The 14,742-nt window shown below is 39.5% G+C and overlaps 1 protein-coding gene across 1 annotated transcript in view; it reads left to right on the forward strand.

The window, feature by feature from the left end:
• LOC121388770 (adhesion G-protein coupled receptor V1-like) overlaps nucleotides 1-14,742 on the forward strand; it is a 179,110-nt gene that overhangs the window by 97,362 nt on the left and 67,006 nt on the right. Inside the window, exons 53-62 of the mRNA XM_041520265.1 lie at nucleotides 115-454; nucleotides 1,011-1,157; nucleotides 1,788-2,068; nucleotides 4,103-4,368; nucleotides 5,596-5,830; nucleotides 6,880-7,084; nucleotides 9,139-9,297; nucleotides 10,049-10,196; nucleotides 11,125-11,296; nucleotides 14,533-14,662. Of these exons, the coding sequence (XP_041376199.1) occupies nucleotides 115-454; nucleotides 1,011-1,157; nucleotides 1,788-2,068; nucleotides 4,103-4,368; nucleotides 5,596-5,830; nucleotides 6,880-7,084; nucleotides 9,139-9,297; nucleotides 10,049-10,196; nucleotides 11,125-11,296; nucleotides 14,533-14,662 (2,083 nt within the window). The remainder of the gene's footprint in view (nucleotides 1-114; nucleotides 455-1,010; nucleotides 1,158-1,787; nucleotides 2,069-4,102; nucleotides 4,369-5,595; nucleotides 5,831-6,879; nucleotides 7,085-9,138; nucleotides 9,298-10,048; nucleotides 10,197-11,124; nucleotides 11,297-14,532; nucleotides 14,663-14,742) is intronic.

Consider the following 14,742-nt stretch of genomic DNA (forward strand, 5'->3'; position numbering starts at 1 on the left):
TTAACCATATTTAAGGCACTAAATATCTGTGGTGTAAAAAGTGCTGATAGGTCATTAAAGTTAAACATTAAATGTTCTTTTACTTTCATTTATCTTTACATGTTTCATTTTTAGAAATTCTTCCATATCTGTGGAAGAAAGTGTTGGACTCATCAAGTTTGATGTTGTCAGAAGTAAGGGGTCCAGTAAACAAGTCACCATTGATGTAGTCATGGTTACTGAATCTGTCCCAGTTTCACCAGGTAAAAAGGAGTTGACTCTAGCCACTCTGCAGAATCTACCAGGAAAGAAAGTCAGTGCTTGGCACAGTATGGAGGTTAATGGAGTTACCTACCTTTTGATGCTGACATCACTTCCTGCCAACACTTCACTGAAGTCTATTACACCCAATAACCTGGATGGAAATGGACAATCTCTCATGCTTCGCTGGCAGGGGGAAATAACTCTAATTCAGGTAAATTTCAAAGATAGCAGATAAATTTTAATTAAATGAATATAATATATTATGCTTCCTCTTTTGATAGTTTTATAGACTTTAGATGGATTTTCTTTTGCAATAAATATTAAACTACATACTACTATAACAGGTAGTTACAGCAAATTAATGCAATTGTTGAATTTTTGTATTATTTGAATGAAGGAAGGAAATGTTTTATTTAACGACACACTCAACACATTTTATTTATTGCGTCAGACATATGGTTAAGGACCACGCAGATATTGACAGAGGAAACCCGCTGTCGCCACTTCATGGGCTACTCTTTTCGATTAGCAGTAAGGGATCTTTTATATACACCATACCACAGACAGGATAGTACATACCACGGCCTTTGTTACACCAGTTGTGGAGCACTGGCTGGAACGAGAAATAGCCCAATGGGTCCACAGATGGGAATTGATCCTGGACCAACTGCATATCAAGCGAACGCTTTACCACTGGGCATCGTCCCACCCCTATATGAATGAGTGAATTTATTGTTTTTCATTTTTAATATTAATATTATTTGCAGACTGTGAACACAAATGGAGCAAGTGCTGCTGACTCCATCTCACTAGGGGGCGCTGACTACCTAGTTATAGCCAATGGTGGCACTGAAGGGTCACGCAATGTTAATTCAGTCTTGTACACCATCAAAGCTGGAGGAATGCTCAAAGAGGTAATCATTCATAACCTGAATAATGTCTTTTTTTTTATAGAAAGAAATAAACAATTTTTGAAATAAGCGGATGTACGGAAATGGATAATATATATATAACAACATTTGTTTTAGTTAATGTCTGCTTTCATTTATCAAAAATGGCTCTAATACTGATTGTAAAGTGATAGCGAGTGTGTTCTGTATTGTTATTTGTTAATTACATTCTTTTTCCATTATCACCTGGACAGCTAATGATGTCATTAGAAAGTGACGTCATTAGCAATTGCAACAGGCCAAATTGACGGCTCAAGGGTCTACAGTTAGATTGTAGCCAGGTATTTTTTTCAAGAAATACCAAATATACTGTTAGTTCTGTAGAAAAACAATTCCGTTTACAATGGACATAACTATATTGATTTTTTTTAGATTTGTGGTTGTTATCATCTATTTGATATCTGCATATGTTTCATTTTTCACCTCAGGCTAACGCCTTTGGTCAGAAATGACATTTGCAGGATCAAATAAACAATAACACCCGCAGATCTAAAAACTCCATATGGTTATCTCCTAAAAGTTAAAAAAAACTAGGGTCTGTCACTTTAAACGTAGATCTCATGATATATTTTAGATTTTTTTTTTTTTTCACAGAAGCAGACGTTCAGCACAAAAGGAGCCAGTGATGTGAAGTTCTTTTCTCAGAACGCGCAGAGTTTCCTCCTCTTTGTGAACTCTCTGGACGACACGAGCAAGTCGGACCTGTCTCTGGATATCTACATCTGGGAGGGCGGTCTGAGTCGGTTCAGTTCGTCGACGTGGCAGACGATCACGTCGCTGTACCCGCGAGCCGTGGTCTTGTTCCACATTGACAATGTCCTTTTCATGGCCGTCGCCAACTACTATGACTGGACAACAAGTGCTTATGAAACAAGGTGAGCATGTCAGTTCTGTTACACTTGTACTTAACAGGACAGTGTGGTTGCGAATAAGCTTCATTCTGTCAAGGCAGTCCTGGGAGAGTGGCAGTCATCCTACAGGCGGTGCAGGAAGGATGAAGTAGTCTTATGCCGTGCCCGCATCGGCCATACATATTTGACGCATTAATTTATTTTAAAGACCCTCCTCCTCAGTGTTGTCAGTGTACACGACTGTGCACCACATTTTGATGGAGTGTTATCATCTCAAGCTGACAAGAAGTGATATATTTGGCAATAGAAATGTTTTGGAATCGTTTAAATTACATCCAGAATTAATTGTAAAGTTTTTAAAACACTTTGACTTCTATATAAAGTTTTAAAATATATTTACCTTGATTTTATGTATTATATTATACTTTTTCCCCACAGCTCCTTACACTGTGGTTTTACATGAATATATATAAATAATATTTCCATATACTTACCATTTGTGACACCCAATAGCCAATATGTATTTTTGTGCTGGGGTGTCGTTAAACATTCATTCATCATCATCATCTTGTACTTAACAAGCAAACATATCCAGTGCTTATGAAATGAGGTGAGCATGTTATTTCTGAAACAAGGTACTTAACAAACAACATAGCTTGCTTATGAAATGAGGTGAGCATGTTATTTCTGAAACAAGGTACTTAACAAACAACATAGCCAGTGCTTATGAAACGAGGTGAGCATGTTATTTCTGAAACAAGGTACTTAACAAACAACATAGCCAGTGCTTATGAAACGAGGTGAGCATGTTATGTACTTAACAAACAACATAGCCAGTGCTTATGAAACGAGGTGAGCATGTTATTTCTGAAACAAGGTACTTAACAAACAACATAGCCAGTGCTTATGAAATGAGGTGAGCATGTCATTTCTGTTGCACTTGTACTTAACAAACAACATAGCCAGTGCTTATGAAACGAGGTGAGCATGTCATTTCTTTTACATCTATACTTTAATAACAAACAACACTTGGGCATTATTCACAAATTTGTAATTTTTTGGTTTGGAAAAATTACACTTTTGCGAATAATTACTAGCAAGTTCTATTAAGAAAAAAACAACATTAAAAAAACAAGAAGAAGAAGACAAATGTAACAGTGGGTGTCTACTCTACCTCTCTTTTGACCAAATTCCCAAATAACCGTATATTAGACACTCATTTATATTCATAGTTTAACATGTACTGAGATGTTATTAAACAAACACTCCTTACCTTTCCACCTCTACACAGTAATCAGTTTCCTAGTCTAGTATTTTTCTCATTGTTTCCAATATTTAATGATTTCATACTTTATGTATGTCCAGTGAAACCTACTGTAGCAAGAATAATAGGCCATCTTTTTATTCTCATAAATCATCTAATATTGTGTAAACTAACCTGTATTAAGCAGCCAACTGTCTTAAAAGGCCAGGGTTTTTTATGCCCTTGGTGGCTGCTTAACACAGGTTCAAAATTGTAATTAATGACATTTCTAGTCAACTGAAAATTAGCCAGTAGCCACTAGATTAGCCACTACTGTTTAATGTTTTGAAATTGTGTAGCGATCTCTAAAACTTGCATAGCAATCACAACGCAATACTGAACAAAATATTCCCTGATCATCATGTCATAAATTCATTTATTATCCACATAGTTCAAGATATTCAGGGAAATATAACCAGTATGACCCACTTGTGTCATAATGATTTCACGTGCACACCGAATGACGTAATTTTGTGAGGTGACGTCATAATTTAATACGGCTTTCACAGTGTAACCACTTACCAAAATGGCATCACTTCGGGAAAATGATGTCAATTTGTCATCTCTTTTTAGTTACGTTTGAAATGTTTTGACATGATCCTAGCTTGCTATTCACGAAAATAATATTTTGGATAATGTGGATAATAAAGAAATTATTACACTCGCGTGTGAGTCGTACTGATTTTATGACACACAAGGTCTTATAATAATCTCTGTAAATGTATATTAAATATGTATAACACTTCTACTTGCAGCTCCATCATCTACAAGCTGGAAGCGAACTACTTCTTCTCACAGCACCAGCGTATTTCAACGACCGGAGCTGTCGACGTGCAGCACCTGTCTATTGGTGACCTTCACCTGGTGGTGTATGGCAACAACCGTCAGAATGTGATCAGCAGTCCCCAGACGTCCCAGATCTACCGGTGGGACCCAACCACACAGCTGTTCCTCCTCTACCAGGAGATTCCAACCAACCGCGTCCAGGCGGTGCACACATTTACACACGCTAGTGGTGCAGGTGGGTAATAGTTCAGTGGAATTTAATCTGTGCACGCATTTACAGACGCTATTGGTGCAGGTGGGTAATAGTTTAGTGGATTTTAGTCTGGATTCCATTATAGATGCTAATGGTGCAGGTGGGTAATAGTTTATTAGATTTTAGTCTGTGGATTCCATTATAGATGCTAGTGATGCAGGTGGGTAATAGTTCAGTGAATTTTAGTCTGTACACACATTTACACATGCTAGTGTTGCAGGTGGGTAATACACTGATGGAAAATAATACAATAAGGGAACAAGTGATATTTGAGGCCAAATTTAATTAAGGATTCTCTGTTATTTCTTTTATGTTCATCAGGATATGAACTAAACAAAATCATCCGCAAACTGTGTTAATCGGCACATAAGTTTGCGCATGATTTTGTTTCTTTGTTCATACCCAGATGAATGTAAAAGAAATAATAGACAATCCTTATAATTAAGTTTAAAACATACTTACTAATAATAATAATAAAAGTGCTTATTTTATTTTGAATAATTTTTTTGGTTCTAAAACAGTAACACTGAATAACTCAAAATACCAATATAAAGTGACGTTCCCGGTCTACATAATTTTTATGTTCATTGAGATATTAGTAAACTTGCGTTGCTGTGGATGGACCAATGAGATGACATTATATGAGATGAATGTAACAGAAATTTAATGACTTTACTATTAGAGTAGTTATGCCCGTATAAGATACAGAGAGATAATGTTGGACTGAATGTCTGTACTGTGGCATTGACTGTCAGTAATACAATTAACTTCTCACTGTAATTCTGGTAACAGAAAGAAAGAAAATGTTTTATTTAACGACGCACTCAACACATTGTATTTACGGTTATATGGCGTCAGAATATGGTTAAGGACCACACAGATATTGAGAGAGGAAACCCACTGTTGCCACTTCATGGGCTACTCTTTTCGATTAGCAGCAAGGGATCTTTTATATGCACCATCCCACAGACAAGGTAGTACATACCACAGCCTTTGATATACCAGTCGTGGTGCACTGGCTGGAATGAGAAATAGTCCAATGCGCCCACCGATGGGGATCGATCCCAGACTGACCATGCATCAAGCGAGCTCTCTGGTAACAGTAAATATTTTCTGTTGCTGTTTATGTGCCCATATTTCTTTTCATCATTCATTTATTTATTTATTTTTAATTAGTTAAATTTACTTATTTAAATTTATTTATTTCAGTGTATCTTGTCTTTGCGAATGGAATTGGTAAGTCAGAAATCTTTGAGTGGAATGTTGAGAAGAAGAGGTTTTTATTGGTCTGGAGTGGAGACCCGGCCCTTCAGCTTTATCCAATCACAATTCGTCAGGCTTCTGGAGATTTAAATCTATTGGCTGCAGCAGATGTCAATCCAGACAGAAATCCAACAGTTTACCAAGTTGCCAAGGTTTCAAAATCAAACATCTTCATGCCCAGGTATTTTGATTTTGGCTATTCATAGGGGAATGAGATGTAAGGAACAGTGACAGAGGGATTAGAGGGTGTGCCTAGGTATCAGGTTCTGGATAGGGGGCACAATATTAACAAGTAAATTTATTAGCAGCAATAGTTGTCTTTCAGAGATTAGATAATGATGACATTGTGAGATACACTACCATTATAGATAGGTGGCCTTGTAAGATTAGAAGTTAGAATGTAAGATTGTGAAGACTGGTTGGAGATTGCATTTTTATGTTAAAAATTCATGTGATGAAACTACTTTGCAAGTAAATATTTTTTTTTCAAAACTTTTATATTTACCAAGTGATAATATTTTAATTTTACTCCACCTACTAAGTCATTTATTAGTTCTGTACTGGTCCCAACATCTCCATCCTTCTGTTTGTCTGTCTGTCTGTCTGTCTGTCTGTCTGTCTGCTTGTCTGCTTGTCTGTCTGTCCAATATATATAATTTTCAATTACTTTTTTCCCCCACAGTGCCTCAAGATATTGAGCTAAAATTTTGTGTAAGCTTTATCATAGAGAGTTACAGATTAAGTTTGACAGAGTTATGGCCCTTGACTTGGGAGATATAAAGATTTGTTGGGCCCAGTGGGGGACTCTGAGAATGCCTGTTTAAAAAGTATCTGGCACATATGTCTATTGATTTATCTTTTTGCTAATTTAATATATAAAATGCTTATACAGTGTTCGAAATAAGCACTTGTCCGTTTGTCCCAACAAGTGAAAATTTATTCCGACAAGTAAAAATTGTCAGTGCAGTTTAATTTTTAGCAATCACAAACATCATCCCGGTACTTGAATAAAACGAACCATTTATTTAGATAAGTGAAAATATTGGCGGATCAGAAGATTTCTAGATGTACTTGTCCGGTGGACTAGTAAAAAATTCTGCTTATTTCTATCACTGTTATAGTCACTGTATTACCATTTCAATTTAATGTGTACATTCAAATATATTTTACGAGCAGATACAAATAACTTTATGGATTGTCTAATCTGTTATATTTTATCTTTCTCACCAGAACTCTCACACTGACCTTTGACCCAGATCAGATGATGTTGCAAGCTTCAGCCTATGTGTTTCAAGATGACATCCCAGAGGATACACAGACTTTCAAAGTTGCCCTATCAAATTCATCTGGTGGAGCCGAGATTGGCCAATCAGGAGCCGTGACTGTCAGTGTCTTGTCCAATGACAACGCTCATGGCATCATTGAATTTGCTCCTGTAAGTAACATCAAGAAATCTTGTTTGTATTCTTTTATCGCAGTTGATGTTTATATGTTGGTGGAAAGAAATAAGTGAACACGTAACAGTTAATATTGGCTGCTGTCAGAAACCTCATCCATAGTATCAGGAATTTAACTGTCTTACTGACATTTAATGCGGCGGGGGAGGGTCCAGTGCAAAATTGATATTTTGGATATACAGTGAAACCTCGTTAGTCCGGACAGTATGGTTATTAAAAAAAACGTCCGGATTAACGAATTTCCGAATTACTGAAATGCACGTGATGAGTAACCTCCCTTGATTCACAAACAAAATAAAAACGACACATTTGATTTTTAGAACCAAACATTTCTTCAACCAGTTCTGTTCTATTGATCCGCCTCGTGGTGTGAATAAGCGCTATTTGCATGTTTATGAGGTCAGTCTACTATTTAGTAATGTACTGCCAGGTGCTTGTCTTAAAGTTAGAAAATGCGATTAAATAAAATGAAATACTGTTTAAGACATGTTGCATTGTTGATACTAAATGTTTGATTACTAGCAGCAACAAGTTTTAAATTTTATTAGTTGTGTTTTGTCATACCAGTTAATGTGGTAAATCTAGGCCACGTGGTTGAGTTCATTTCCACGAACTGAGTATGTTGTTGAGGAATGCATATTGTTTCTCACTTATATACAATCATTATTAGTTTAAAGTTTCTACGTTTACAGATTATATTTTAAACATATTAAATGGCGAAATTATCATTCATTTCTGCTATATCTACTGATATAATATAAACGCCAACATGATACATCCCTCTGCCGCTAGCACAGAAACTGAATGAGCATTGTTCCACTTGTGAAAGAGTCGCAAGCCAGTGTAACTGAGTGTTTTGATAGCAATAACATGTAAAGACGTTTCCTTTGTCTTTATTTTGATTGACTGGCAATACTCTTGAGTTGGACACAAAAACAATTATGAACAGTATTCAGTAATAAATCATACAGGTAAGTTAGGAGGGTAGTTACAAAATGAGGTCATTGGGGTACCGTAGGGTATGATCAAGAGTTGCCCACTTTTAAAAATAAAATACTCTTTTTTTTTAAACTTTTTTTTTCATTGCATAAAATAAAACAGCCAGTCTGGTCATAGATCAAAGAAATTATATTTAAAAAAACAACAAACACTTGTGAACACTTGTGCTCTATCTGACAAACACTAAATAAACACAGGTGAATCGTTAAATAAACCGCGGTGTGAAACCTCATGCAGGCATTTTATCTCTGTCGATTCCTTGAGCGTTAATTGGCGGATTACCTTTATGTTCAATCAGCGGCGACCGGTCAAACAAAGCAATTTGCCGTTACTTTTTACATTTGGTTCAGAATTATGACCGTCCGGTTCCGGAAGCTGAATATCCGGATTAACGAATAACTTTACTGGGTGGTCGTTTCGTTTTGTGATAAAACCGTCCGTAAGGTGAGGTTTCCGGAGTAATGGAGTCCGGACTAACGAGGTTCCACTGTACACTTTTTGGAAGGGGTTTGTATACTTGTGAAAATGTTAGTAATTATTAATATTTCTGAAATATACTTGTCTACAGACCCATTGTTAAAATGACAGGTTGGGTATTGGTAAACTAAAACATCTGAAGAAAGTTTTTTTGGGGTTTTTTTCATGTTCAGCTTATAAAGAAAATATATTATTACCCCTATTGGCAGAGAGAAGTGGGGAAAGAATTTTTTTCTTTCCTTACGTAAAGAAACCCCACCTCCCATTTCTTCCCTAGATAAGTTTTGTACCACGACTGGTAGTATGTGCTATCCTGTCTGTGGGATGATGCGTATAAAAGATCTCTTGCTAATAATAGAAAAAATATAGCGGGTTTCCTCTCTGAGACTATATGTTGAAATTACCAAATGATTGACATCCAATAGCTGATGATTAATAAATCAATGTGCTCTAGTTGTGTTAAACAAAACAATTTTTTTTTTTCGTGAATTGATGTTGTCCTTCCCTCATAGCTTGTTGAGTATTTATTCTCTAATTGTTTATTGTTGTTCAACAGGATTCTCTGAATGTGCTAGCTGAGGAGCTTGTGGGACGGGACAACACCATTCAGCTGAACGTGTTACGACAGAAGGGATACTTCGGTCGCGTGGTGGTCAGCTGGGTGGCGTCGGGGGATAACGATGGCTTCAACGACATCACGCCAGTCAGTGGCAGGGTGAGCATAGAAGTTTATATCAGCATAATTTAAAGAGCAAAGTTAGATGTGATGTCCACAACAGGTGTGCTTGAACAGTTCTCTGATGGAAGCATACAAATATATATTAAGCATGTTTTTTGGCATTGTAGTGTTAAGTCATCAAACTATATGAAGCATGGGCTTTGGCGTTGTAGTGTTAAGTGATCAGACATAAGATTGGTATTTACTTGATTTGCATTCTAATATCAGTCCAAACCCAGAGTGAGTTTTTATCAGCTAGGTGAGAAGGTATTATCGGTTGTGCTAGCACTAGGTAGGTAAGTATGAATTATAATGATAATTGGAAACAAATGTTCTAAAAGACCACTACACACATTTCTGTCACACTTACCACTCACAGCTAACCACTAACCTCTGAGGTATGTGCACATGCAGGGCTAACTCTGAGTGAGCAAAACATTTTGACAAATTGTTTATTAAACTTCAAAAATTGCAGAAATAAACAGGTTTTATTTTTTTTAAATGTCCATTGTTACATAAAATTATTTCGCCAAATTCGAATAAAATTCAACAACTGCTTTCAAAATTCGCAATTGGCGAATTTGGCGAGTGCCAGAGTTAGCCCTAACAGGACAGATTGCTCAAACCTAAATTTGATATTAAGTTAAAATTAAATATATCAGGAGACATTGTTTGACTTTATTTAGAGAACAAAGAATTACAGCCCAGGTATATCTCATTGTTGTTTTGTGATTGTCTCTTTATCCAGGTTGAGTTTGCCAATGGACAGGCGGTCTCTACGATCAGTTTGACCATACGAGATGACGATGTGGCAGAGTTTGCAGAAGTGACCTTCATACAGCTTGTAGAGGTCATCGAGAAAGGCACTGATCTGCCTGGAAGAGGAGCGGTCATTGGTAAATATCGGAATAGTTTATGTATATATATATATATATATATATATATATATATATATATATATATATATATATATATATATATACACAGTGAACTGTGAAACCCCTCAAAACCAGACTCAGTAAACCAGAATTTCCTCAAAACCAGACTCAGTAAACCAGAATTTCCTCAAAACCGGACTCAGTAAGCCAGTATTCCATCAAAACCAGAATCGATAAACTGTAATTCTCTTAAAACATCATGTTTTTCATGGTCCCCTTTTAAAATATTACCACCGAACACCACTTCCCTAACCACATATCTCTTAAAACTAGATGTTTTTCTTGGTCCCTTTTTAAAACATTACCACTGAACACCACCTCCTGAACCAGATATCTCTTAAAACTAGATGTTTTTCTTGGTCTCTTGGGTGTCTGGTTTAGAAAGGTTTCACTGTACATTGTAAGACTAAAAACCTGTGTTGATTCCACACTATTAAAACAAGACTATTCTCAGGAAACTTTCGAATATCTAAAAAGTTTTTCAGTAGAATAGAGAGAGAGACAAACAGACACACAAATAGATGGACAGACACACAGACAAACACATGGACAGACAGACGGACAGACACACAGACACAGATGGACAGACACACAGACAGATAGATAGACCGACACACAGACAGATAGACAGACAGATAGATAGATAGATAGATAGATAGATAGATAGATAGATAGATAGATAGATAGATAGATAGATAGGAGATAGATAGATAGATTAGATAGATAGATACGTGAAATTAAAAAATTAATTAATTAATTAATAATCCACTTCAAATATATTCTTCTGGTTTTGAAAAAAAAAAATTATTTACCTTAAAACATATTTTGTATTGTTCAAATACAGTAAAGGCTAAAACAACTTACAAACTGTGTGTGTAATCTTCAGGTACAAACGCTGCCAGCAAGGTGACGGTACTGGCCAATGACTCCCCGCATGGAGTGGTATCCTGGGAGAAGGCCCTGGTCTCCACGAAGGAACCGATCGGGACGGACCTGCCCGTGACGCTCTACATTGTCCGGGAACAAGGGGGCAAAGGACAGCTGCAGATCTCCTTCGTGTATGAACACTTTTCACATTGGTAACAAGGGGGCGGGATGTAGCCTAGTGGTAGAGTGCTCACTTGATGTACGGTCGGTCTGGATGGGTCATGATGTAGCCCATTGGTAGAGTGCTCACTTAATGTGTGGTCAATCTGGATGGGTCAGGATGTAGCCTAGTGGTAGAGTGCTCACTTGATGTACGGTTGGTCTGGATGGGTCATGATGTAGCCCAGTGGTAAAGTGCTCACTTGATGTGTGGTCAGTCTGGATGGGTCAGGATGTAACCCAGTGGTAAAGTGCTCACTTGTTGTGTGGTCGGTCAGTCTGGATGGGTCATGATGTAACCCAGTGGTAAAGTGCTCACTTGATGTGTGGTCAGTCTGGATGGGTCAGGATGTAACCCAGTGGTAAAGTGCTCTCTTGATGTGCGGTCGGTCTGGATGGGTCAGGATGTAGCCCAGTGGTAAAGTGCTCACTTGATGTGCGGTCAGTCTGGATGGGTCAGGATGTAGCCCAGTGGTAAAGTGCTCACTTGATGTGTGGTCAGTCTGGATGGGTCAGGATGTAGCCCAGTGGTAAAGTGCTCACTTGATGTGCAGTTGGGCTGGATGGGTCAGGATGTAGCCCAGTGGTAAAGTGCTCACTTGATGTGTGGTCGGTCAGTCTGGATGGGTCAGGATGTAGCCTAGTGGTAGAGTGCTCACTTGATGTGCGGTTGGTCTGGATGGGTCAGGATATAGCCCAGTGGTAAAGTGCTCACTTGTTGTGTGGTCGGTCAGTCTGGATGGGTCAGGATGTAGCCTAGTGGTAGAGTGCTCACTTGATGTGTGGTCGGTCAGTCTGGAAGGGTCAGGATGTAGCCTAGTGGTAAAGTGTTCACTTGATGTGCGGTCAGTCTGGATGGGTCAGGATGTAACCCAGTGGTAAAGTGCTCACTTGATGTGCAGTTGGGCTGGATGGGTCAGGATTAGCCCAGTGGTAAAGTGTTCACTTGATGTGTGGTCGGTCTGGATGGGTCAGGATGTAGCCTAGTGGTAGAGTGCTCACTTGATGTGCAGTTGGACTGGATGGGTCAGGATGTAGCCTAGTGGTAGAGTGCTCACTTGATGTGCGGTTGGTCTGGATGGGTCAGGATGTAACCCAGTGGTAAAGTGTTCACTTGATGTGCAGTTGGGCTGGATGGGTCATGATGTAGCCCAGTGGTAGAGTGCTCACTTGATGTGCGGTCAGTCTGGATGGGTCAGGATGTAGCCTAGTGGTAGAGTGCTCACTTGATGTGCAGTTGGGCTGGGTGGGTCATGATGTAGCCCAGTGATAGAGTGCTCACTTGATGTGTGGTCGGTCTGGATGGGTCAGGATGTAGCCCAGTGGTAGAGTGCTCACTTGATGTGTGGTCGGTCAGTCTGGATGGGTCAGGATGTAGCCCAGTGGTAAAGTGCTCTCTTGATGTGCGGTCGGTCTGGATGGGTCAGGATGTAACCCAGTGGTAAAGTGCTCACTTGATGTGTGGTCGGTCAGTCTGGATGGGTCAGGATGTAGCCCAGTGGTAAAGTGCTCACTTGATGTGCGGTCAGTCTGGATGGGTCAGAATGTAACCCAGTGGTAAAGTGCTCACTTGATGTGCAGTTGGGCTGGATGGGTCAGGATTAGCCCAGTGGTAAAGTGTTCACTTGATGTGCAGTTGGACTGGATGGGTCATGATGTAGCCCAGTGGTAGAGTGCTCACTTGATGTGCGGTCGGTCTGGATGGGTCATGATGTAGCCCAGTTGTAAAGTGCTCACTTGATGTGTGGTCGGTCTGGATGGGTCAGGATGTAGCCCAGTGGTAGAGTGCTCACTTGATGTGCGGTCGGTCTGGATGGCTCAGGATGTAGCCCAGTGGTAGAGTGCTCACTTGATGTGTGGTCGGTCTGGATGGGTCAGGATGTAGCCAGTGGTAGAGTGCTCACTTGATGTGCGGTTGGTCTGGATGGGTCAGGATGTAGCCCAGTGGTAAAGTGCTCACTTGATGTGCAGTTGGGCTGGATGGGTCAGGATGTAGCCCAGTGGTAAAGTGCTCACTTGATGTGTGGTCGGTCAGTCTGGATGGGTCAGGATGTAGCCTAGTGGTAGAGTGCTCACTTGATGTGCGGTTGGTCTGGATGGGTCAGGATATAGCCCAGTGGTAAAGTGCTCACTTGTTGTGTGGTCGGTCAGTCTGGATGGGTCAGGATGTAGCCTAGTGGTAGAGTGCTCACTTGATGTGTGGTCGGTCAGTCTGGAAGGGTCAGGATGTAGCCTAGTGGTAAAGTGTTCACTTGATGTGCGGTCAGTCTGGATGGGTCAGGATGTAACCCAGTGGTAAAGTGCTCACTTGATGTGCGGTCAGTCTGGATGGGTCAGGATGTAGCCCAGTGGTAGAGTGTTCACTTGATGTGCAGTTGGGCTGGATGGGTCATGATGTAGCCCAGTGGTAGAGTGCTCACTTGATGTGCGGTCAGTCTGGATGGGTCAGGATGTAACCCAGTGGTAGAGTGCTACGCGATTTTATACCATTTGTGACTTTTATACATCGATAAATTGCTAAAAAATGAGAAACAATTCTTATGTGTATCACTTGCTAGTCTGGGGGTGAGACGTGGCCCAGTGGTAAAGAGCTTTCTTGATACGTGGTCGGTTTGGGATCAGTCCCTGTCAGTGGGCCCATTGGGCTTATTTTTCACTGTACTCAGTGCACCACAACTGGTACAAAGGCCATGGTATGTGCTATCCTGTCTATGGGATGGTGCATATAAAAGATCCCTTGCTGCTAATCGAAAAGAGTAGCCCATGAAGTGGCGACAGCAGGTTTCCTTCCTCAATATATGTGTGGTCCTTAACCATATGTCTGATGCCATGTAACTGTAAATAAAATGTGTTGAGTGCGTCGTTAAATAAAACATTTCCTTCTTCTTTCACTTGGTAGTCTATGATTTTTATCTTTCAGTTATTCAAGACTGTGAAACTGCCTTATTCACAGGATGAAATGAATTGTACATAGTCCTTACAAATTCTTCACCTACACCCAGAGGAGAGGTCCAGGGCATGAATCCCTGGCTTAAAATTATTGCTCTAAGAGTCTGTGATAATTGTTTCATTTTAAAGATCCCTTACTGCCAATCGGTGAAGTAACCTATGAAGTGTGTTTCTTCTCTAATACTACAGACACCCAATTGCCACTGATTAACAAATGTGCTGAGGTGTTGTTTAAGACACATTCCTTTCCTTTTTTCAGTACCTCGCGAGCTGTAGGTCTGCCATCTCACCAGCAGGCGACCTCTGGTGAGGATTACGTCTCTCGACAGGGCACAGTGATAATGGAGGACAGCGCAACACGGACACCAGTCGAGATTGTTATCAAACATGTAATTAAACTGTCATCTGTTTGTATTATTAGCCTCCTACCGGTCCATCCAAAAGGGACTATAGGTTTCATCTCCGTCCT

The sequence above is a fragment of the Gigantopelta aegis genome, chromosome 2, assembly GCF_016097555.1.
Source record: "Gigantopelta aegis isolate Gae_Host chromosome 2, Gae_host_genome, whole genome shotgun sequence".
In the NCBI taxonomy this organism is placed as follows: domain Eukaryota; kingdom Metazoa; phylum Mollusca; class Gastropoda; order Neomphalida; family Peltospiridae; genus Gigantopelta; species Gigantopelta aegis.